Raw genomic sequence first — 25,588 nt, forward strand, 5'->3', positions numbered from 1 at the left:
ACACATGGAATGGACTCCTCGCTGAAGTCGTGGAGGAGAGAAATCCTGGAATAACTTAACCATTGAATCCTTCAAAGGGTGAATTTGGTATTTTTCTGGAGGGAGTGACTAAAGTCAGATGCATGACTTCTGTGGTAAACCACTTTTACCGTTCACTATCGTTACACTATAGTTATCACTGTTAGATCATTTCCCTATAGTTATCACTGTTCACATTGTTGTATCACTGTACGAGGTCGCCTCTTGTCACGCTGCTATACCTGGGCTGACCACTGCCGACTCCGCCCATGGCTCCACCTACCTGCCCAGGTATAAAGGTGGTCGACTGGTTGGTATTCCTCCTTCTTGGATCCGATCACCCACGAGGGTGGGCTCTGTTATTTAGTCAATAAAAACCTATAGTTACTTTCTTAACTCGTCGCTTTTCATTGGACGAATTGATAGGTATATCAACCTCCATCTTCCACAAGTATCTTAGAAACATAGAAAAATAGGAGCAGGAGTAGGCCATGGCTGATTCTCTATCTCATTACCTTATTCCCACTCTCTCCCCATATCCCTCGATGCCTTTTGTGTCTAGAAATCTATCTACTTGTTAAATATAATCAGTGACTTGGCCTCCACAGCCTTCTGTGGTAGAGAATTCCATGGGTTCACCACCCACTGAGTGAAGTGATGAACTTGTGGATTTCTTAAGATCGTGTGTGTTTTACCCATAACCACCAGAGGAGCCTCGTGACTATCTTTGACAGTATTTCCCAACTAATGGATTGCTTTTGAAGCTTAGTCACTGTTAGAATGGGAGTAAGCATGCAACAGGATTTCGCAAATAGAAATGAGATGAATGACCCGTTTAATCTGTTTCTGGTGATGTTGATTGAGACACACATGTTGGCTCGGACACCAGGTGAACTCTGCTTGTCTTCAAATAGTGCTATGGGATAGTTAACATCTGCCTGCTTCGCTGGAATAGGCAGACTGGGCCTGGGTTTAATGTCTCATCTGAAAGACGGCAACTCAAACAATGCAGCACTCCCTCAGTACTGCATTAGATTAAATTATATACTTGGGTCCGTGAGGGGGGCTTGAACCCACAACCTCTGACTCAAAAGCGAGAGTGCCACCAATGGACTTCAACCTTGGGCAGTGGTTGACGTACAATTTGAATAAACTGTCATTCAAACAGTGAAAACTTCGTGACTTGACCTTGATCAGATTTGGATTAATTTTGTACGATACACAATTAATTTTGTGTTGATCGCAGTGAAGGATTTCAGTGCTGGAATATTTCACCACTTTTTATATCCAATGTCAGCCCTGGGTACGTGTTTGAGATTTTCATTTTTCACGACAGTTACTTCTTTGATCTCTAAACACGATGGCCAATTTATTGTTGGATTTTGAGCCGTTTTGTGAGATGATCTCACCCTAATGCTAGAGTCCTATCCTATCAATCTGGCCTTGATCCAGCTCTCGGTCACTGAGTGAAAGGGCAGTGTTCTAACCCCCATGTCACCCAGTCACCGCACCCTAACCCTTAGTTACCACATGTCTATTACATGTATGCAGACTGAAGCACCATGTCATTTAGACCATATAACACGATACTCTGGTTTAAAGGACTTCTGTTTGCTTAACAACATTTATAGCTCATAAACATGGACTGACATCTTACTTAAGGAATGGTAGCAGTTGCCTACAATAGCCCTCTAACAAGTCTTGCTGCTAACGTCTTGTGTTGGTCATTGGACTTTAGGGGATTTTCTTAAAATTGGGAAACTCAAGTCAAGGTCCAACGCTGAATGTGGGATTTGGACCATGTGATGTCACCAGAAAGCAAGGCCTGCACTGGGAGCAAGATTTTCGCGGAGACACTTGGGAGACAGAATTCCCTTCAGTTAGATATCCAATATTAAAAACCCAATGTATTTTTTAAAATCTTCTTCTTCTTGGGCAGTCCCTCGGAAACGAGGATGACTTGCTTCCACATTAAAAATGAGTTCGCAGGTGACTGATGAGTCCAATGTGGGACCTACAGTCTCTGTCACAGGTGGGGCAGACGGTGGTTGAAGGGGCGGGTGGGTGGGGTGCTTGGGTTGATGTGCGCTCCTTGCGCTGCCTGCGCTTGACTTCTGCTTGCTCCCAGTGAAGAGACTCGAGGTGTTCGGCGCCTTCCCGGATGCTTCTCCTCCACTTTGTGCGGTCTTGGGCCAGGGATTCCCAAGTGTCGGTGGGGATGTTACACTTTTTCAAGGAGGCTTTGAGGGTGTCCTTGAAGCGTTTCCTCTGCCCACCTGGGGCTCTCTTGCCGTGTCGGAGCTCCGAGTAGAGCATTTGTTTTTAAATGTGAAGGCTACAAATAGGGCCATAATAAAGGGTGGAGACATTAGGAGTAAAGCCAAGGTAAATCAGCTAGTGATTAGTTAATAAACTGGGGCTTTAAAAGATTTTAGGGCGAAGGGAAATTCTGAGGCAGGTGAAGAGACTGACAGCTTTGAGATCCCGGGATTAGTGTGGGTGGGTTGTGAAGAATTGTGAGAATAAAGGGAGCAGGAAATGGGTGTAGTTGTAAAAACTTAAACCAATTAACTGAAATAATCTGTTCAATTGGATTATCCAGGTATAATGAAACTCCAAGCGTTGTATGGAAAAACAGGAAATTCACAAACTGAGAAGTGTCCGTGAGTTGGAGCGAGAATGTATTCACTTTGTTCACCTTGATCATTCCTGGAGATGACAATGAAGCAGTGTGCAGTGTTTGCTGTCTCTGGTGCTGTGTCCCCACTCTCTATGTAGGTCAGATATATCCTGGCATCATCACTGAAAATATTTCAGATAACAATTTCAGTTGCTGAAGAGAAATACTTTAGATTCTACACTCAGAGGCACAGTTGCAGTGTTGATTTGCATGTAGACATGGGCACACAGTCTCACTAATACACAAACATGCACTGACGCACACACACGCAAACACACACAAACATGCACACTTGCAAACATACACACTCAAACATTCATACACACACATACATGCAACAGTATACACACATGTGCTCACACACACAGGCAATAAATGCTGGTTGCAGAGAATGGCTTTGGGAAGCGGTTTGTCTGCCATGCCCAGCCTGTATTAGCTGATCTACCTGTATTGCCTGTTAGCCATGTTACACATCACCTCCGTGTTCACCCCTGTGTCTGCCACTGATTTAATCAGATTGAGACTGTCTCTGTCGCTTCCTCAAGCCGATGATTTCACAAACATACTGATCTTCCCCCCTCCCCCCGCCCTCACACTGGCGGCCAGTGACTCCCCACACTGGCGGCCAGTGACCCCCCACACTGGCGGCCAGTGACCCCCCACACCGGCGGCCAGTGACCCCCCACACCGACGGCCAGTGACTCCCCACACCGGCGGCCAGTGACCCCTCACACCGGCGGACAGTGACCCCCCACACTGGCGGCCAGTGACCCCCCACACTGCCGGCCAGTGACCCCCCACACTGGCGGCCAGTGACACCCCACACTGGCGGCCAGTGACTCCCCACACTGGCGGCCAGTGACTCCCCACACTGGCGGCCAGTGACTCCCCACACTGGCGGCCAGTGACTCCCCACACTGGCGGCCAGTGACTCCCCACACTGGCGGCCAGTGACTCCCCACACTGGCGGCCAGTGACCCCCCACACTGGCGGCCAGTGACCCCCCTCACTGGCGGCCAGTGACCCCCCACACTGGCGGCCAGTGACCCCCCACACTGGCGGCCAGTGACCCCCCACACTGGCGGCCAGTGACCCCCCACACTGGCGGACAGTGACCCCCCACACTGGCGGCCAGTGACCCCCCACACTGCCGGCCAGTGACCCCCCACACTGGCGGCCAGTGACACCCCACACTGGCGGCCAGTGACTCCCCACACTGGCGGCCAGTGACTCCCCACACTGGCGGCCAGTGACCCCCCACACTGGCGGCCAGTGACCCCCCTCACTGGCGGCCAGTGACCCCCCTCACTGGCGGCCAGTGACCCCCCACACTGGCGGCCAGTGACCCCCCACACTGGCGGCCAGTGACTCCCCACACTGGGGGCCAGTGACTCCCCACACTGGCGGCCAGTGACTCCCCACACTGGCCGCCAGTGACCCCTCACTGGTATGTTCGTGCTCAGTCCCTGGAGCCTCGGGTGGAGCGCTGTGATCAGGTGACCAGTGTTCACGTCGGCCTTTTTGATGCGGTTTTGATTTTTTCCGCAGGCCGAGGCAGTTGCCAGGTTTGGGTGGCGATCCATTTTACTCCATCACCCCAAACATGACATTTGATCTGACGCAGTGTTTCAGTGTTTTTTTTAAGTCAATGGTGAACTCTGCAATACTGGGCGACCCAGAAAACCATCCAACAAACTAGCTCCAGGTGCCACTCTCAGATCGTCCTGAGTTTCCTGCTTGCAGATGGGTACCTGGGCCCATACTACAGTTGGCCTCGATGTTCTTGTTTAATATCCCGTGGCGCCATTTTCACAGTGTCTGTGTGTGTGTGTGTGTGTGAATGGGTTTCTGTGTGTGTCTGTGGATGGGTTTGTGTTTGTGTGTGGATGGGTTTGTGTTTGTGTGTGGATGGGTTTGTGTGTGTCTGTGGACGGGTTTGTGTGTGTGTGTGTGGATGTGTGTGTGTGTCTGTGGATGGGTTTGTGTGTGTGTGTATGGGTTTGTGTGTGTGTGTGTACGGATTTGTGTGTGTGTGTGTACGGGTTTGTGTGTGTCTGTGTACGGGTTTGTGTGTGTCTGTGTACGGGTTTGTGTGTGTGTCTGTGGATGGGTTTGTGTGTGTCTGTTGATGGGTTTGTGTGTGTGTCTGTGGATGGGTTTGTGTGTGTCTGTGGATGGGTTTGTGTGTGTCTGTGGATGGGTTTGTGTGTGTGTGTGTGGATGGGTTTGTGTGTGTGTGTCTGTGGATGGGTTTGTGTGTGTGTGTGGATGGGCTTGTGTGTGTGTCTGTGGATGGGTTTGTGTGTGTGTGTGGATGGGTTTGTGTGTGTGTGTGTGGATGGGCTTGTGTGTGTGTCTGTGGATGGGTTTGTGTGTGTGTCTGTGGATGGGTTTGTGTGTGTGTCTGTGGATGGGTTTGTGTGTGTGTGTGGATGGGTTTGTGTGTGTGTGTGGATGGGTTTGTGTGTGTGTGTGGATGGGTTTGTGTGTGTGTGTGGATGGGTTTGTGTGTGTGTGTGGATGGGTTTGTGTGTGTGTGTGGATGGGTTTGTGTGTGTCTGTGGATGGGTTTGTGTGTGTCTGTGGATGGGTTTGTGTGTGTCTGTGGATGGGTTTGTGTGTGTCTGTGTGGATGGGTTTGTGTGTGTGTGTGTGGATGGGTTTGTGTGTGTGTGTGGATGGGTTTGTGTGTGTCTGTGGATGGGTTTGTGTGTGTCTGTGGATGGGTTTGTGTGTGTCTGTGGATGGGTTTGTGTGTGTCTGTGTGGATGGGTTTGTGTGTGTGTCTGTGGATGGGTTTGTGTGTGTGTGTGGATGGGTTTGTGTGTGTGTGTGGATGGGTTTGTGTGTGTGTGTGTGGATGGGTTTGTGTGTGTGTGTGGATGGGTTTGTGTGTGTGTGTGGATGGGTTTGTGTGTGTGTCTGTGGATGGGTTTGTGTGTGTGTGTGTGGATGGGTTTGTGTATGTGTGTGGATGGGTTTGTGTGTGTGTCTGTGGATGGGTTTGTGTGTGTGTGTGGATGGGTTTGTGTGTGTGTGTGGATGGGTTTGTGTGTGTCTGTGGACGGGTTTGTGTGTGTCTGTGTGGATGGGTTTGTGTGTGTGTCTGTGGATGGGTTTGTGTGTGTGTGTGGATGGGTTTGTGTGTGTGTGTGGATGGGTTTGTGTGTGTGTGTGTGGATGGGTTTGTGTGTGTGTGTGGATGGGTTTGTGTGTGTGTCTGTGGATGGGTTTGTGTGTGTGTGTGTGGATGGGTTTGTGTATGTGTGTGGATGGGTTTGTGTGTGTGTCTGTGGATGGGTTTGTGTGTGTGTGTGGATGGGTTTGTGTGTGTGTGTGGATGGGTTTGTGTGTGTGTGTGTGTGGATGGGTTTGTGTGTGTGTGTGGATGGGTTTGTGTGTGTGTCTGTGGATGGGTTTGTGTGTGTGTGTGTGTGGATGGGTTTGTGTGTGTGTGTGGATGGGTTTGTGTATGTGTGTGGACGGGTTTGTGTGTGTCTGTGGACGGGTTTGTGTGTGTGTCCGTGGATGGGTTTGTGTATGTGTGTGGATGGGTTTGTGTGTGTGTGTGTGGACGGGTTTGTGTGTGTGTGTGGATGGGTTTGTGTGTGTGTCTGTGGACGGGTTTGTGTGTGTGTCCGTGGATGGGTTTGTGTATGTGTGTGGATGGGTTTGTGTGTGTGTCCGTGGACGGGTTTGTGTGTGTGTCCGTGGATGGGTTTGTGTGTGTGTGTGTGTGGACGGGTTTGTGTGTCTGTGTGTGTATGGGTTTGTGTGTGTGTCTGTGGATGGGTTTGTGTGTGTGTGTGGATGGGTTTGTGTGTGTGTCTGTGGATGGGTTTGTGTGTGTGTCTGTGGATGGGTTTGTGTGTGTGTGTGTGTGGATGGGTTTGTGTGTGTGTGTGTCTGTGGACGGGTTTGTGTGTGTGTGTGGATGGGTTTGTGTGTGTGTCTGTGGATGGGTTTGTGTGTGTGTGTGTGGATGGGTTTGTGTGTGTGTCTGTGGACGGGTTTGTGTGTGTGTCTGTGGACGGGTTTGTGTGTGTGTGTGGATGGGTTTGTGTGTGTGTGTGTGGATGGGTTTGTGTGTGTGTGTGGATGGGTTTGTGTGTGTGTGTCTGTGGATGGGTTTGTGTGTGTGTGTGGATGGGTTTGTGTGTGTGTCTGTGGATGGGTTTGTGTGTGTGTGTGTGGATGGGTTTGTGTGTGTGTCTGTGGATGGGTTTGTGTGTGTGTGTGGATGGGTTTGTGTGTGTGTCTGTGGATGGGTTTGTGTGTGTGTGTGTACGGGTTTGTGTGTGTGTGTGTGTACGGGTTTGTGTGTGTCTGTGGATGGGTTTGTGTGTCTGTGGATGGGTTTGTGTGTTTGTGGACGGGTTTGTGTGTGTGTGTGTACGGGTTTGTGTGTGTGTGTGTACGGGTTTGTGTGTGTCTGTGGATGGGTTTGTGTGTCTGTGGATGGGTTTGTGTGTTTGTGGACGAGTTTGTGTGTGTCTGTGGATGGGTTTGTGTGTCTGTGGATGGGTTTGTGTGTTTGTGGACGGGCTTGTGTGTGTGTGTGTACGGGTTTGTGTGTGTCTGTGGATGGGTTTGTGTGTCTGGATGGGTTTGTGTGTTTGTGGACGAGTTTGTGTGTGTCTGTGGATGGGTTTGTGTGTCTGTGGATGGGTTTGTGTGTATGTGGATGGGTTTGTGTGTTTGTGGACGGGTTTGTGTGTGTGTCTGTGGATGGGTTTGTGTGTTTGTGGACGGGTTTGTGTGTGTGTGTGGATGATGTGTGTTGAACAGAGGAGGACAGGATTGAGTGCTGCTGTTGTGCTTTCCACCCTCCTCACACTCACTATTTCAGCTCCATCATGGGGAAAGGTCCCTGCCAATGGGAGGCTGGAGCTAGTGCCGTGGCAACCGGCACCAGGAATGTAGTTATAACAAAGGAAAAATGTTTAGGAACTGGAAAAAGACAATGGCCTAGAAATTCAGTTGGGCGCGGCAGCCGTTAGCGCCTTAGGAGGAGTAGATTTCGAGCGCTAGGCGCTTAGCGGCCGGGCGCAGTGCGATCTGCGCCTCGCCCCAACTTCAGTACACATTTAGCGCCGCCGCAAAGTCTTAGCGCGCGCCCTGCTGCGCGCGCACATCATGACGTCATTTGCTAGTGCAACGCCTTTTGTGCGCCCCGAACCGGAACTTCACTCGCGCCGGCCCATTGTGCGCCGGGCGGCCCGAGCGACTGTGAAGTGGAACGGTACACAGCCCAGCCGGGCCGCGGGGAGCGCAAATTAAAGGGCACTTACCCAGCAGTATAAAGGCCAGCCATTTTGCAGCATTCACTCTTGTGCAACGGTTTTTTGGACAGATACCAAGGAGGAGAGTTTACTGCTTTGGACCAACACTTGGACAGGTATTTTTGGCTCAGGCCAGAGCTTACCAATTATCTTTGCCTTAATTCAGAGCTCAGTGTTTGCCAGCATATAATGGGGGCTGCATTGGTTGCAACGCTGAATTTCAGCCTTATGCCAGAAGGGCTTACAGACGCCGTGAGAGAGTGGCAGCCCTGGCCAGATGCAGAGGGGGCAACAGGCGTCGCCAACTGAGGCCTTACCCACGCAGGGTATACCGCCAGCAGACCTCCTATCTGACCATATCTGCCGCGATGTGTGTTAGGAGGCTGCGATTCCGAAGGGAGGTGGTTGCAGACATCTGCCGGCTGCTTCAGAGAGATCTGCAGCCACAGCTGATGCGCAGGACGTCTCTGTCGGTGGCAGTGAAGGTGACGGTGGCTCTCAACTTCTATGCCACCGGCTCCTTCCAATCCGCTACTGGGGACATCGCTAACATCTCCCACTTCGCCGGGCATTGCTGCATCCGCCAGGTGACCGAAGCCCTTTTCAGAAGGAGACATCAATTCATCTCCTTCCCCATGACCCTGAACAAGCAGCAGCAGCGTGCAGTGGGGTTTGCAAGAATAGCGGACTTCCCCATGGTGCAGGGCGCCATTGACTGCACGCATGTGGCTTTGTGGGCACCTCTTGAGCATGCCGAGGATTACCGCAACCGGAAGGGCTACCATTCCCTCAATGTACAGCTGGTGTGTGACCACAGGCAGCGCATCCTAGCTGTCAATGCCCGCTTTCCAGGCAGCAGCCACGATGCCTTTATCCTGCGACAGACAACTGTGGCTGACATGTTCCAGGCACAGCCTCCCCCAAGAGGATAGCTTATCGGGGACAAAGGCTATCCTTTGTGTACCTGGCTCATGACCCCGCTCCACGCGCCCACGACCCCTGCTGAAGAGGCATACAACAAGAGCCATCAAGCGACGAGGAACCTCATAGAACAAACAATCGGCGTGCTCAAGCAACGGTTCCGCTGTCTCGATCGCTCCGGGGGAGCCCTCCAGTATTCGCCGGATCGAGTCTCCCAATTCGTCGTCGTTTGCTGCATGCTGCACAACCTGGCTATCCGCAGGACTCAGGCACTGCCACCTCACGTTGGACCACCACCTCAGGAGGAGGAGCAGGAGGAGCATGAGGACGACGAGGACGAGGAGTACCAGCCCAGGAGGGAGGCATAAGGTCCAAGGGCCGCCCGTCGGCGGCTTATTGAACGTCACTTCTAGGCCCCTTGTCAGGGAATGGCTTGTGCCAATGATAGAACATGATTGCAGCCGCTCCGCAAGCCCTCAGCCGGTTAAGGCAACAAACACTTCAAAGATCAAACATGGACAATGTGAATAAATAAAATGGTTTATTGTACAAACTCTGGGCCCTTCCCACATGAAAACCAAAAACAGACGAAACCCCCAAAAAACACTCAAACACATTACTCGTTCCCACAACCTGGAGAGGATTAACAAAATAGGGCAACTAAAATGGCCGTCATTCTCGGCCTTCGTCAAAAACAAACATCACATCATCGGCCTTCAAAAAACAAACATCCAATTCTCGGCCTCAAGAAACAAACACAAATGGCCACACATTCGACTATTTGGCCCGCTAGGGCGATGCCTTGGCCATCTTTGGGTGGCCCCTGCCCGCCCTGCTGCTCCGCCTCAAAGTAAGGCCATTGGCTGCTGCAAGGCTGGGGGCAGGCTCCTGAGGGGCAGATGTCGTGACGGCAGATGCCCTTGGGGGTCGGCCTAGTCGAGGTCTGGGCGTCGAGCGGCCGGCTGTTGATTGCTGCAGCTGTGGCTGGCCAGCATCAGTCGCTGCAGCAGCTCCTGGCAGCTCCACTGGAGGAGTGGCAGTGGCGGCTGGAGGAATGGCGGCAAGCTGGCGGATGGCAGGCGCTCGCTGGTCGCCTGAGACACTGGCACTCGCCCGGGCCAGCACTGCAGCATGCGCACCAATCTGCCGAGGGACAGACCGCTGTGCTGCTGCAGCGCGCCGGGTGCCCTGGCGATACCTGGCTGACACAGCGAGTGTGGCAGCAGTGAGTGCCCGTGTTGACCTGTTCACTGACCACATCAGAGCAGCTAGTGACTGGACGGCACCACTGATCACCTGGCCAGTCGCTGACAGAGCTGCCCCGAATTCCGCCCGACTCGCTGCCTGATCTGCCCGGTATTCCGCCCGACTGGTGGCCTCTGAGGGCCCGAACTCGGCCACACTCCGAGAGAGGGAATCGATGGACTCAGGCAACCATGCCACTGCCGCCATGAGCTCCGTGTGCCGGCGCTCCGAGTCCGCGGACAAGTCTTCGAGGCATTCCATCTCCTCGGCGAAGAGCATCTCCTGACTGGAGGCCGGACTCTCCCTCTGGGGAGAAGGCCGCCGAGCTGGCCGACACTTCCTGCGTTGCTGGAGGCCGCTGGGCCCAGCAATTAGACTCCCCTCCGACGCTTCCCCCCTCTGGGGAGAAGGCCGCCGAGCTTCCACCCCCCTCCCGCCTTTCTGTAGCCCGCAGGTCCCAGGAGCTCCCCTCCCCTTCAACACTTCCGCCACGCTGCCCTCCAGGGAAGACGTGTCCCCTACATTGGCCTGGGTGGCCGCGGCTGAGGGTTCCCCTGATGGGCCGCCTTCCTCTTGCTCCTCCTCCTGCTCCTCTTCGGAGGGTCTGTCGCTGGCAAGTTCAGGGACCTCCTCTTCACCATCTGAAAGCAGGAAGGCACAAGAGTAGCTTTAGAGTGAGGAGAGGGCGTCAGTGTGGGATGCATGAGTGGTGGCATTCAGCGCATTGGTCGGACAGTGGCAAAGGATGTAGATCTGATGCGCAAGTGGGACGAGAGAGGTGCAAAAGGTGATGTCCTTACCATTGCTGCCCAGAACAGGGTCGGCATCTCCACATGCAATGGGCCCAATCACCCGGCCACCCATGAGGCGCTCCACGCGATGTTGCAGGTCGGTGAGTGGCTGGATATGGGGTCGGCCTCCCCCGGTCGCAGTCCGGCTCTTGCGATTATTCGCCAGCTTGGCCTGCAAGAGAAAGGACGGCCTCTAAGTACAGTGTGTCACCGTGATCTTGTGTGCACTGCCTCCCATGGTGGAATAGCTTGGCCAATGTGTCGCCATGATCTGGTGTGCACTGCCTCCCATGGTGGAATAGCCTGGCCAGTGTGTCGCCATGATCTGGTGTGCACTGCCTCCCATGGTGGAATAGCCTGGCCAGCGTGTCGCCATGATCTGGTGTGCACTGCCTCCCATGGTGGAATAGCCTGGCCAGTGCGTCGCCATGATCTGGTGTGCAATGCCTCCCATGGTGGAATAGCCTGGCCAGTGTGTTGCCATGATCTGGTGTGCAATGCCTCCCATGGTGGAATAGCTTGGCCAGTGTGTTAAGTGCAGAATGTGCAATTGATGCTCATGCCTGTCCCATAGCTGCTGGATGAAGGCTGGCCATTAGAGCTTTCAGGTCCCTTTGCCCATAATGTGAGGTGCACATACAAGGATGAGGAGGTCACTGGAAAGGGTACTCACCCTGACAATGCGTGTGAGGTCATTTAACTTTTTGCGGCATTGGGCACCGCTCCTGGGGACGTTGCTGTTGGCTGACAGCTTGGTGGCGACATGCCTCCAGGCTCTCCTGTAGACGCGGACCGTCGCCTTCTTGCCATTGTCCGGGTACAAAACATGGCACCTCTTCTCCACAGCAGCAATCAGCACACTCAGATCACGCTCTGAGAAGCGCTGCGCACGTTCACGGGCCTTCTCCATGTCTTCAGGCGCTATTTGGGTCCAGCAGCAGTGTTCAGGCCTAGCTGGAGGGCTCCACTATCCAGGGCGTGGCAGCAGACACAGTCGACCCTTCCCCCTTAAGAGCTGGCCGGTGCCAGGGTGTCTGCTGTCAATCACGAGATGGCCACACCTGCGCTGCGCCCGGCCTCGGCGCTATCGATCACCACCTCCGGCTTAGCGCCCAAAGAGAGGCGTCCAGCAGCAGTTTTAGCGCTCACCCGAACTCCTAGGGCGAAGCTAATGAATATCGGAGAAGTGGCATCGATTTGGCGGCGGCCGCAAACTTTAGCGGACGCCCCACTTTAGCGCCCCAAAAGTGGCGTCAATGAATTTCTAGGCCAATAAATCCATTGGGTCCATTCCATTCTAATGGGTCAACTCCCCCCACCTTGCCCCATACCCTTTGATCTCTTCTCCCCAGAGACAGAGCAGAGGAGGGCGGGAGACACGACACAAATGTTGCATAGCTCCAGTTTGATGTGTGCTAGTGTCAGCATTGCACAGCCTGCCCTGTTTGTGAGTCTGTGATGGCAAGAAAATCTGTGATCGTCCTCACTCTGTCCCAGCAGGCTGGTCCTGCGCTTCATCTGCTTCCTGTTTAACATAATGTCAGGTGATCGCAGTGACAGGCGGTCACCTTTACTCACTTGGCTGTGAGTGAAAACAATCAACTCCTGCTGTCCCTCTCACAGTCTCGCGTCTTCATCAACTATGGTTTAAAAAAAATCTTTCTCAAGGTGAGTGTTACTCGTGCTCAGAAACAAAACAATTTTTCACATTTTTGCCATCCTACACTCCCAGGGCAGGTACAGCACGGGTTAGATACAGAGTAAAGCTCCCTCTGCACTGTCCCATCAAACACTCCCAGGGCAGGTACAGCACGGGTTAGATACAGAGTAAAGCTCCCTCTACACTGTCCCATCAAACACTCCCAGGGCAGGTACAGCACAGGTTAGATACAGAGCAAAGCTCCCCCTACACTGTCCCATCAAACACTCCCAGGGCAGGTACAGCACGGGGTTAGATACAGAGTAAAGCTCCCTCTACACTGTCCCATCAAACACTCCCAGGGCAGGTAGAGCACGGGTTAGTTACAGAGTAAAGCTCCCACCAAACACTCATCGCCATATACGCACTCACACACACTTTGGGAACAGAATCCTGAGCGACACTGCTGCTGATTGAGGCTCACCACCAGATCCACAATCTGTCCAATGATTATTAAGTTTCCACAAACTAAACAGTCTGTGCCCAAGGAAAGCCAAGCTCTGCCATTTCATAGGGCAGTGCACTCTCTCGCCACAACCACTTCATTATTCATTGGGTGGTTCTTGGTATTTGCTCTGTGAGGTTTCTAGCTCTGAGTCCCATGAGCTCTTACCCTCTGGCCTCACATGAACTTAATAATCACAGTTAACTACATCTACAAAACTTTGTAAATAGGGGCACTGAATGCAAAAACAAGGAAGTCGTGCTAAACCGTTACTGGGTGGGTCTCAGCTGGAATTTTGTGCCCAGTTCTGGGCACCACACTTTAGGAAGGATGTCAAGGCCTTGGAGAGGGTGAAGAGGAGATTTACCAGGATGATACCAGGGATGAGGGACTTCGGTTATGTGGAGAGACTGGAAAAGCTGGGTTTGTTCTCCTTAGAGCAGAGAAGGTCTAAGGGAGACCTAATAGAGGTATTCAAAATTATGAGGGGTTTTGATAGAGCAAGTAGGGTGAAACTATTTCCTCTGGCAAATGGGTCGGTAACCAGAGGTCATAGATTTAAAATAATTGGCAAAAGAACTAGAGGAGAAATGAGCAGAAATTTCTTCACACAGAGAGCTGTTAAGATCTCGAATGTACTACCTGAAAGGGTGGTGGAAGCAGATTCCATAGGAACTTCCAAAAGGTAATTGGGCATGTACTTGAAGAGGACTAATTTGCAAGGTTATGGGGAAAAAGCTGGCTTGTGGGACTAAATTGGAGAGCTCATTCAAAGAGCCGGCACAGGCGCGATGGGCCGAATGGCCTCGTTCTGTAAAGTTCCATGATTTTATGATTAATATTCAAATTTAGCCGGCGTGTGTTACCAGCCAGCTCCCAGGACCTTTGGATCAAAAAGGCTGCAAGCAACAAAACAGAACTGCACTGAATGTGCCCTCCACCTTTCCTCACCCTGAGCCATTGCACCATCTCCTCTTCTCACTCTTACTACAAAGGAAACATTTTTTGGAGCTCTTCACCTCCCTCACCCTTTGGCTATCACAAAACCTACAGAACCCCAGATTGATGTCATTGAAAATTTCTTGACCAACCTTCTCTTCTGCTCATTTCAATCTTGGTGTCTTGCATTCCAGGCCTTGTCTATTCAGCTCGGTTTCTCAACATAATAAAAGCTTTTTTATGCCAAGATAAGCACTCACCTAATTCACCAACAGACTTTGCTCCTGGGATTCGCACTGTATCTAAATCAAGTATTCAGTGGAATGGGACTGAATAGTTGAGTAAATTCACTGGTCTCACAGTCCCAATAGGGTGTCATGTTTGAAGGGAGTGCAGGTCAGAGAATCATTGCTACAGTGTTGTACCCCATCCCTTCAAGGGTGCTGCCCACTGAGAATGTGGCATTGGTTAGGATTCTCCTATTGTACAATTCAGTTTAATGGCTGGACTGGGAATGTGATAAAATGGATGGGAGTGAGTGGCTGAGATTATTTCCTGATAACCATCGTGGCTCCCTACCCTCCAACTGAGATTCAGATAGTTGAGTGTGACTTAATGCTATCTGTCTGTCAGTCCATCAATTTATCTAAATCACCATCCACCTATCCATCTGCCTGCCTGTCATCTATCTATCCGTCGGGGGTGGCGTGTGGCGCGTGCGCCCAGTCAGTTATGCCCCTGACTGCCTGTGAGCGGTTCGAATCGCTCCCACACCCCTGGGTTCTAGACACCAGACGTAGGTACAGGCGGCGATACAGAAAACTCGAGTAGACAAGTGGTTTGGTGTAAGAAAACCAAGATTTTATTAACAATGGAATAAAACACAGTCTTATGAGAAATTACTGATAACAAAATTACAGGCAAATACAATAATTACACTTATACAGGGAATGGGGAACACACGGCACATCGAGGGAAAAACAAATTACTCTAACAATCCCCTTATCCTTATCCCACCCCCTATACCTAACTAGATTAAGCTATGAGGGGCCAGGAATTCATGCTCACCAATCCACAGCCTGTTGCTTTAACAATTGCGAGTTTTGAGGTTTGGGCTTCTGTCCTCTGGGGTATTCCGTCGCCACGTGGTCTCGGCGTGGTGCTGGAGCTGTTGCTGCGACGCACCTTTCCTCTCCTCAGCTACCGTCGTCGTCTCGTCGCGATGGGTTCTCTTCTTCTTCTCCCTCAGGTGGTCGTCGGCGGTAACGTTGCGTTAGCGGGATGGTTGGCAGTCTTCACTGCTTAGATTTTTCTACCCATTCTTGGAACGCCAGTATATTCGTTATGGCGTGGACACCTGCGTTTAGCACCAGCTCATTCGCAGTGTTCAATAGCCAACTTATTCTCGCTGTCCATACATATATTTTCTTCCCCAAGCGCCAGCTTATAACTAGGCGCTCGGTCTTTAATCAATGCGTCTTCTGCTGCCCTTCTCTGCTCTTGTCAGGTCTTTACCTTTTTCTTCGTCTCGCCTTATCTCGTCTCGTTTTGTCTGCCCCTTTTGGTGGCCCGTGTGTCCTGTATAACTTTGGACTCGGGTCTCGTTCCCCCACCTGCGATTGGTGTGGATGTCCTTGGCTGTTTAGCCCAATGCGGGGAGCGAGAAGAGAACCTGCCACGAGGCCAAGGCACGAGCATGGGCGGCAGCAGCCCAAGACCAGACAAGAGGTCAGAGACAAGAGAGCGATTGTTACTGATGGGCCTACAATTATACTCTTTCCGATGGCCCTTATCTGCGCGCCAAATCAGGTCAGTCCATTGTTTCACTTTTGGCGGGCTGTTTTAAATGATTAAACCAATCTAAGTTAACTGGTTTTAGATGGCCGTTTATCGCACCTGATGGCCCGATGTCCGGGCTGTATTGTCATTAATGCATTTTAATCGGCCTGTGCAGCCTTGATGGCTTCCTTAAGCTGTTTCCAATTATTTATGCGGACAAACTAATGGCCTTATGCTTAGGCCTAACTGGGTTGATCTGTTTTGATCTGACATAATGCATATCCAATGTTTGCCTAGCTGTCTGGCCCTTCAAACACAAAAGGGGATGAAAGAACAAAAGGGAAGTGAAGAGACATGTCCCCCATTTCCCAGCCCCCAAACTGGCCTTTTAATCTGTTTCATTTCCTGCCTTTATTTCTCAGTTCTGAAGAAGGATTTCGACCCAAAACGTTGACTCTATTTCTCTCTCCACGGATGTTGCCTGGCCTGCTGAATTTTTCCAGCGTCTTCTGTTGTTATTTCGGATTTCCAGCATCCATAGTATTTTGCTATCGTACTTGTTTCAGGCACTTTGGCCACCCAGCTATAGGTCCCTGTGAAAATCACACCCCGCTGATGGCTGGGATTAACAGGGCAGTGAGGCTATCGACCCCATAATTATCCCGTTAATGCTGATTCTCCCTTGGGAAAATAATCCCTTTGAGTTTACTTTTTACTCGCTGATTTGTACTATTTGAATTCTCTGGAACTAAAGGTTTGGAAAGGGTTGTTATTAGTGTTACCTCATTGCTGGGTAAATTAGAACACCAAGATCTGTGGTTAGCACCCTGAAATTCGTGGGAATTAACAGACACGTGGATTGAAACTTTATTGGTAAATTTTTGAGAAATTGGGCTGCTAATGGGGAGCCTTGCTCACTGGGAGAGCATGTTGGGAAATCACGAGTGTGCTCCACACATCTTCCTGTCCTTGGAAAACACCGGGGAACATAAGAACATAAGAAATAGGAGTAGGCCATTTGGCCCATCGAGCCTGCTCCGCCATTCAAAAAGATCATGGCTGATCTTCTACCTCATCTCCACTTTCCTTAACTATCCCCATATCCCTTGATTCTCTTAATATTCAAAAATCTATCGATCTCTGTCTTGAATATACTCAATGACTGAGCCTCCACAGCCCTCTGGGGTAGAGAATTCCAAAGATTCACCACCCTCTGAGTCAGGAAATTTCTCCTCATCTCAGTCCTAAATGGCCGGCCCCTTATTCTGAGACTGTGACCCCTGGTTCTAGACTCCCGAGCCAGGGAAAACAACCACCCTGCATCTACCCTGTCAAGCCCTGTAAGAATTTTGTATATTTCAATAAGATCACCTCTCATTCTTCTAAACCCTAGAGAATATAGGCCTAGTCTACTCAATCTCTCCTCATAGGACAATCCCCCCATCCCAGGAACCAGTCTGGCAAACCTTCGTTGCACTCCCTCTATGGCAAGTATATCCTTCCTTAGGTAAGGAGACCAAAACTGTACACAATACTCCAGGTGTGGTCTCACCAGGGCCCTATATAATTGCAGTAAGACGTCTTTACTCTTATACTCAAATCCTCTTGTAATAAAGGCCAACATACCATTTGCTTTCCTAATTGCTTGCTGTACCTGCATGTTAACTTTCAGTGATTCGTGTACAAGGACACCCAGGTCCCTCTGGACACCAACATTTCCCAACCTCTCACTATTTAAAAAATACTCTGATTTTCTTTTTTTCCTAACAAAATGGATAACTTCACATTTCTCCATATTATATTCCATTTGCCATGTTCTTGCCCACTCACTTAGCCTGTCTATATCCCCTTGAAGCCTCCTTGCAGCCTCCTCACAATTTACATTCCCACCCAGCTTTGTATCATCAGCAAACTTGGATATATTACATTTGGTCCCCTCATCCAAATCATTGATATAGATTGTGAATAGCTGAGCCCCAAGCACTGATCCTTGCGGTACCCCACTAGTTACAGCCTGCCGATCTGAAAATGACCCGTTCATTCCTACTCTCTGTATTCTGTCCGTTAACCAATCCTCAATCCATGCTAGTATATTACCCCCAATCCCATGAGCCCTAATTTTGTTTAATAACCTCTTGTGTGGCACCTTATTGAATGCCTTCTGAAAATCCAAATACACCACATCCACTGGTTCCCCCTTATCTATTCTGCTGGTTACAGCATCAAAAAAATCTAACAGATTTGTTAAACACAATTTCCCTTTCATAAATCCGTGTTGACTCTGCCCAATCCTATTACAGGTAGACTATCCTTTATCCGAAAACCTTGGGACCAGCCGTGTTTCGGTTTTCGGAAAATTTCAGATTTCGGAAGGTGAGCGAAAACACTTCGGTTTTCAGAGTAATTCGGTTTTCGGGAGTGCGGATAAAGGATACACTATCCCTTATCCGAAAGGGTGGGGGTCGGCGGGGGTCGGTCGGGGTCGGGGTCGGCGGGGGTCGGGGTCGGCGGGGGGTCAGCGGGGGGTCGGGGTGGGGTCGGCGGGGGTCGGGGTCGTGCGCACGACTTACACTGAACGATTTCGGTTTTCAGAAGTGCGGAAAAATGCTACACTATCCTTTATCCGGCTAGGCCTGCAATCTCCTACCCAGGAGGGAACTCCGTGACACTCTGCCCTGCTCAGTGTAAGTCGTGCGCCACTCTGGTCATGTCGTGCGCACGACTTACGCTGACCGAAAATACCTTCGGTTTTTAGAGGGTTTCGGTTTTCGGAAGTTCGGATAAAGGGTAGCCTACCTGTATTATTTTCTAAGCGCCCTGTTACCACGTCCTTAATAATAGATTTTAGCATTTTCCCTACTACTGATGTCAGGCTAACTAGTCTGTAGTTCCCCGTTTTCTCTCTCCCTCTTTTCTTAAATAGTGGGGTTACATTTGCTACCTTCCAACCTGTGGGAACCATTCTAGAATCTATGGAATTTTGGAAAATGACAACGCAGCTGCCAATTCCTGATGCCATCTCCCAGTGGGTGTGGCTCCATGTTGGGTGCTTCCATTGGCAACATTTACCCCGCAGCCCCCACACCTTCAGGACCAGTGAAGGAAAATCCTGAACTACTTGTAAATACTGGGAGGAAGGGAATAGATGACAAATAGCAAGGTGAGTGATAATTAAATGCTAAAGGATTGGATTAAGAGATGAATATAAACAGAGTAGAACAATGGTAATTTAGGTGGATTGAGGAAAGCTGTTTTGTGAAAATTTAGGTGATATTGAGCTCGCCTCCACCATATTTGAAATGTTATTTTGTCAGATGTTAAGACGTAGACACATGCAGGAACTTACTGTGGAGATACAAAGACAAAAGATTGCATCGTGTTTATATGGCGGAGCTCCAGAATTCAGAGATTTTGGTTGATTGATGTAAAGTTTCCAATGTATGGCTCTGACACAAAGCATTTACTATTATCAGACATGGGTAAAGACCTTGCCTTCTGCTATTTGTTTAGTCAGAGGCAGGATTAAAGCCCCCGCAGAGGGCAGTGTCCCCACATTGTGTAGCAATGACTCGAGCATTTCATCCCAGCATGTGTGACCTCAGTGACCCTGCCTGCGAACTTTGAAGCTGATTTTCAGGCGGAGGTTTTTAATGTTCAGTCTCTGGTCTGGTTTCAATTTCCTTCTGGTTGTCCAGCTGGTTCTGCTGCTTTGCAATGTGCCCATGTTGGGGAAGGAGGAAAGCATTGGGGTCTCAAACCCCATCCCTCTACCCCGTCAAGGCTCGTTACAGGAGCTTTTCACACATGGTTTTCCCTTTTGAAATGCAGGCTGGGTGTTTATAGTGGAATGTGAGTTTTTTTGGCGGTATTCTCCGGGAGCAGTGTGGGATCTGTGATTTTGCGGTTCACTGTTAATGGTCCTGGGCAAATCTGTCTAACCTGTAAATATTTTTGTAATTAGGAAGTCCAGGCAAAGATCATTACTGACTAGATCAACATCAGGAGGCCCAGAATACTGCAGAATCTCTGGCACCTTGAAAACCTCGCCCTTGCTCCGTCATTGCTGAAGCTTTGCCTGAGGTGTGACCAATGCCGAAGAATAGTAAAGTTACGCAGCGAGAGCACAGCAATGAGCCGGTCACAGAGTCTGTCACCGACCTGCTCGCTGGGGAGGAGCCAGTCGACTACAAGCACAGTGTGCTGAATGTAGGAGTCCCAGCGGCCAAGGCCAAGGATGGAGACAACACGATGGAGAGCGATGACCGACCAGCCTGGAACAATAAGCTGCAGTACATCCTGGCCCAGATCGGCTACTCTGTGGGTCTGGGAAATGTCTGGCGCTTCCCCTACCTGTGCCAGAAAAATGGTGGAGGTAAGGAAAAGGTCACAGGCTTCATCACCTACAAAGAGATTTTAACTGTAATCAAGACCCACAATTACAGATATCATGGAGCTGGAGAGAAGGCAAGGTCAGGTTTGGGATTAAAAACTCTGCAGGTCTTGGGTGGGAGCGGAAACTGAGGGAGGAGGGAGGGGAGACTGCCGGAGGTGGGACATGACACTGAGGGAGTAGAGACTGAGGGAGGTGAGGCTGAGGGAGGTGAGGCTGAGGGAGATGGGAGGGGAGGCAGAGGGAGTTGGGGACTCCTATGGTTTAGCGGTCATGGGAAAGGATGGTTTCGCATACAACATAGAACATAGAAAAATAGGAGCAGGAGTAGGTCATTCGGCCCTTTGAGCCTGCTCCACCATTCAATTGGATAATGGCTGATCCTCTATCTCAATATCATATTCCCGCTCTCTCCCCATACCATTTGACGCCTTTTGTGTCTAGAAATCTATCTATCTCCTTCTCAAATATATTCAGTGAATTGGCCTCCACAGCCATCTGTGGTAGAGAATTCCACAGGTTCACCACCCTCTGAGTGAAGAAATTTCTCCTCATCTCAGTCCTAAATGTCCTACCCCGTATCCTGAAACTGTGACCCCTCGTTCTAGACCCCCCCAGCCAGGGGAAACATCCTCCCTGCATCCAGTCTGTATAGCTCTGTCAGAATTTTATATGTTTCATAGAGTCATAGAGTTATACAGCACAGAAAGAGGCCCTTCGGCCCATCATGTCCGTGCCGGCCATCAAGCCCTGTCTATTCTAATCCCATTTTCCAGCAGTTGGTCTGTAGCCTTGTATGCTATGGCATTTCAAGTGCTCATCTAAATGCTTCTTGAATGTTGTGAGGGTTCCTGCCTCTACCACCCTTTCAGGCAGTGAGTTCCAGATTCGAACCACCCTCTGGGTGAAAAAGATTCTCCTCAAATCCCCTCTAAACCTGCTGCCCCTTACCTTGAAACTATGCCCCCTGGTTATTGACCCCTCTACTAAGGGGAAAAGTTCCCTGAGATCCCCTCATTCTTCTAAACGCTAGTGAATACATGCCTAGTTGACCCAATCTCTCCTCATATGACAGTCCTGCCATCCCAGGAATCAGTCTGGTGAACCTTCGCTGCACTCCCTCTATGGCAAGTATATCCTTTCTTAGGTAAGGAGACCAAAACGGCACACAGTACTCCAGGTGTGGTCTCACCAAGGCCCTGTATAACTATAGTAAGACATCCTTGCTCCTGTACTTAAATCTTCTTGCAATGAAGGCCAACATACCATTTGCCTTCCTAACTGCTTGCTGCACCTGCATGTTTGCTTTCAGTGACTGGTGTACAAGGACACCCAGGTCCCTTTGTACATCAGCATTTCCCAATCTATCACCATTTAAATAATACTCCGCCTTTCTGTTTTTCCTACCGAAGTGGATAACTTCACATTTATCCACGTTATACTGCATCTGCCATGTATTTGCCCACTCACTCAACTTGTCTAAATCGCCTTGAAGCCTCTTTGCATCCTCCTCACAACTCACAATCCCACCTAGTTTTGTGTCGTCAGCAAACTTGGAAATATTATATTTGGTCCCCTCATCCAAACCATTGATATATATTGTGAATCGCTGGGGCCCAAGCACTGACCCTGCGGTACCCCAATAGTCACCACCTGCCACCCTGAAAAAGACCCATTTATTCCTACTCTCTGTTTCCTGTCTGTTAACCAATTTTCAATCCATGCCAGTATATTACCCCCAATCCCATGCGCTTTAATTTTGCACACTAACCTCTTATGTGGGACTTTATCAAAGGCATTCTGAAAATCCAAATACACCACATCCACTGGTTCTCCCTTATCTATTCTACCAGTTACATCCTCAAAAAACTCCAGTAGGTTTGTCAAACACGATTTCCCTTTCATAAATCCATGTTGACTTTGTCTAATCCCGTTGATATTTTCTAAGTGTCCTGTTATCACATCCTTTATAATAGACTCTAGCATTTTCCCTACTACTGATGTTAGGCTAACTGGTCTGTAGTTCCCTGTTTTCTCTCTCCCTCCTTTTCTAATTGGTGGGGTTACATTTGCCACCCTCCAATCTGCAGGAACTGTTCCATAATCTATAGAATTTTGGAAGATGACAACCAATGCATCCACTATTTCCATGGCTACCTCTTTTATTATTCTGGGATGCAGATTGTCAGGCCCTGGGGATTTATCAGCTTTCAGCCCCATTAATTTCTCCAGCACTATTTTTTTACAAATACTAATTTCCCTTAATTCCTCCTTCTCACTAGACTCTTGGTTCCCTAGCATTTCTGGGAATTTATTTGTGTCCTCTTCCGTGAAGACAGAACCAAAATATTTGTTTAATTGCCCTGCCATTTCCTTGTTCCCCATTATAAATTCTCCCATTTCTGACTGTAAGGGACCTACATTTGTCTTCACTAATCTTTTTCTTTTTTTTACATACTTGTAGAAGCTTTCACAATCCGCTTTTATGTTCCTTGCAAGTTTACTCTCATACTCTATTTTTCCCCTCTTAATCAATCTCTTGGTCCTTTTTTGCTGAATTCTAAACTGCTCCCAATCCTCAGGCTTGCTACTTTTTCTGGCAACTTTATATGACTCCTCTTTGGACCTAATACTATCCTTAATTCTGTTTGGGCCACTTTTCCTTTTGTGTTTTTGCACCAGAAAGGAATGTATAACTGTTGCAATTCATGCATTCGTTCCTTAAATGTTAGCCATTGCCTATCCACTGTCATGCCTTTTAATGAAGCTCCCCAATCTATCATAGCCAACTCACTCCTCATACCTTCGTAGTTTCCTTTGTTTAGATTTAGGACCCTAGTTTTGGATTGGACTTCTTCACTTTCCATCTTAATGAAGAATTCTATCATGTTATGGTCACTCTTCCCTAAAGGACCCCGCACAACACGATTATTAATTAACTAGCTTTGGAGACAATGCAATGAGTCAGTTTGAATAGAGTGAGGGAGGAGGGTGTGTGTAGCTCAGGGGAGGATTTGTACCTTGAGGGGAACGAGAGGAGATTTTGGAGGAGCAATGACCATAATAGTATTGATAAAATAGAGACACAAGAAAGAAGCTGGAGGTGAGAGAAGAATCGTCCATCAGAACATTGTTGACCACTACCCAGATGTGGCTAATTGCATGTTTGATTAGTAACTAAAAATTGAGTAATAGGCACAATTGGTCATGTGATCTCAAAACTGATTTGCATGACGTATGCACGTGAACTTTAACCTTTACATGTGTTTGTTGGTAATGTGGTAAGACAATACACATATAGTAAGACAATACGCAGAGTGTGAATGTTTTTTGATTATTGTGTGTTTTACTTCCTTAATTACTGTTTATTAGTTAGTTGCTAAAATACTGTGTAACACTGGTGAAAATACTGGATTGGAGCACCATGGAGACACCAGCAATATTGCCTGGAGAGGGAAGATGTCATCTTGTTCAGCATAACCAATCAGAATAACCACTCCAGGACAGCAGAGGAAAGCAAGCTCAACCAATAATAAACAGCTTCCAACAGGGCAAAGGACAAGCAGGGGGGCGGGACTGGGAGGAAGAGCGGGGGTGGATGGGTGGGTAGGGAGAGTGGGGGCCAGTGTAAGAGAGAGGACAGTGGGGCATTTTTTTAATGATGGGTGAAGCCAGCTGGTGTGCAATTATCTTTTCAGGTTTTGTATGCCCATGACTCATTGCTGAATTAAATGTCACGGTGGATTTCTGCTAAACTCCAGTCATTCTGTTTCCAGTTTTGTATTTGCCAAGAATCCATACATTCCAGTCGAGTTGATATCCTGAGATTTAATGATGGGATTAGCTGGGAAACATGAGTCTGTGTAAAGAGGCAGGGATTACTGGAATTAATTCCTGTTCTCATTGTCCCCCCCCATCCCCCATGATTCTGTCCTCTCCAGAAGGAACTGATAGTTTCTGGTTTATGGGTTCTATGGTCAATGGCTGCCCAGTGAATAATGGGGATTGAGGAAGTGAAGAAGGGAGATAAAAAATGGGAAATGACGAGGATTCCGTAGTTGGATCAAACCAAATTTACCTCAAGGATTCTCCAACGCAGTCTGGTCACCCAGCATTGCATGTTGCTCATCACTGACCCCTCATGAATAAAGTTCACAGGTCAGCCTCCATCTGCCTGACGGTCGAGATCTCATGTTCCTTTCTTTTATTTGTTCTGGGGATTATGAAGGGTTTTGATAGAGTGCATCGGGAAAAACTACTTCCTCCAGTTGGGGAGTCGGTGATGAGGGGTCACCAATTTAAAATGATCACTGAGTGAGGAGTGAGAGTCAGAAAAATGTCTTTACACAGAATTATAAAATGCTTTGCTAGAGAAGAGGTTGAGGCAGAGACCCCGACAACTTTTAAGGGAAAATTGGATAAATAATTAAAGTAGAGGAAGAGAGAGGGAGAGAGCAGGGCAGCGGGATTAGTTTGGGGATTGATACAGGGCTATGGGGAGAGAGCGGGGCAGTGGGATTAGTTTGGGGATTGATACAGGGCTATGGGGAGAGAGCGGGGCAGTGGGATTAGTTTGGGATTGATACAGGGCTTTGGGGAGAGAGCGGGGCAGTGGGATTAGTTTGGGATTGATACAGGGCTATGGGGAGAGAGCGGGGCAGTGAGATTAGTTTGGGATTGATACAGGGCTATGGGGAGAGAGCGGGGCAGTGGGATTAGTTTGGGATTGATACAGGGCTATGGGGAGAGAGCGGGCAGTGGGATTAGTTTGGGATTGATACAGGGCTATGGGGAGAGAGCGGGGCAGTGGGATTAGTTTGGGATTGATACAGGGCTATGGGGAGAGAGCGGGGCAGTGGGATTAGTTTGGGATTGATACAGGGCTATGGGGAGAGAGCGGGGCAGTGGGATTAGTTTGGGATTGATACAGTGCTATGGGGAGAGAGCGGGGCAGTGGGATTAGTTTGGGATTGATACAGGGCTATGGGGAGAGAGCGGGGCAGTGGGATTAGTTTGGGATTGATACAGGGCTATGGGGAGAGAGCGGGGCAGTGGGATTAGTTTGGGATTGATACAGGGCTATGGGGAGAGAGCGGGGCAGTGAGATTAGTTTGGGATTGATACAGGGCTATGGGGAGAGAACGGGGCAGTGGGATTAGTTTGGGATTGATACAGGGCTATGGGGAGAGAGCGGGGCAGTGAGATTAGTTTGGGATTGATACAGGGCTATGGGGAGAGAGCGGGGCAGTGGGATTAGTTTGGGATTGATACAGGGCTATGGGGAGAGAGCGGGGCAGTGAGATTAGTTTGGGATTGATACAGGGCTATGGGGAGAGAGCGGGGCAGTGGGATTAGTTTGGGATTGATACAGGGCTATGGGGAGAGAGCGGGGCAGTGAG

At 49.5% G+C, this 25,588-nt stretch overlaps 1 protein-coding gene across 1 annotated transcript in view; it reads left to right on the plus strand.

The window, feature by feature from the left end:
- Positions 1-25,588, plus strand: part of slc6a17 (solute carrier family 6 member 17) — a 126,647-nt gene that overhangs the window by 26,536 nt on the left and 74,523 nt on the right. The window contains exon 2 of the mRNA XM_086010957.1: positions 19,761-20,171. Within this exon, the coding sequence (XP_085867083.1) occupies positions 19,889-20,171 (283 nt within the window). The 5' untranslated portion in view covers positions 19,761-19,888. The remainder of the gene's footprint in view (positions 1-19,760; positions 20,172-25,588) is intronic.

This window comes from Somniosus microcephalus, chromosome 18 (assembly GCF_052327205.1).
Source record: "Somniosus microcephalus isolate GS21.2 chromosome 18, FLI_Smic_1.0, whole genome shotgun sequence".
NCBI classification, from domain to species: domain Eukaryota; kingdom Metazoa; phylum Chordata; class Chondrichthyes; order Squaliformes; family Somniosidae; genus Somniosus; species Somniosus microcephalus.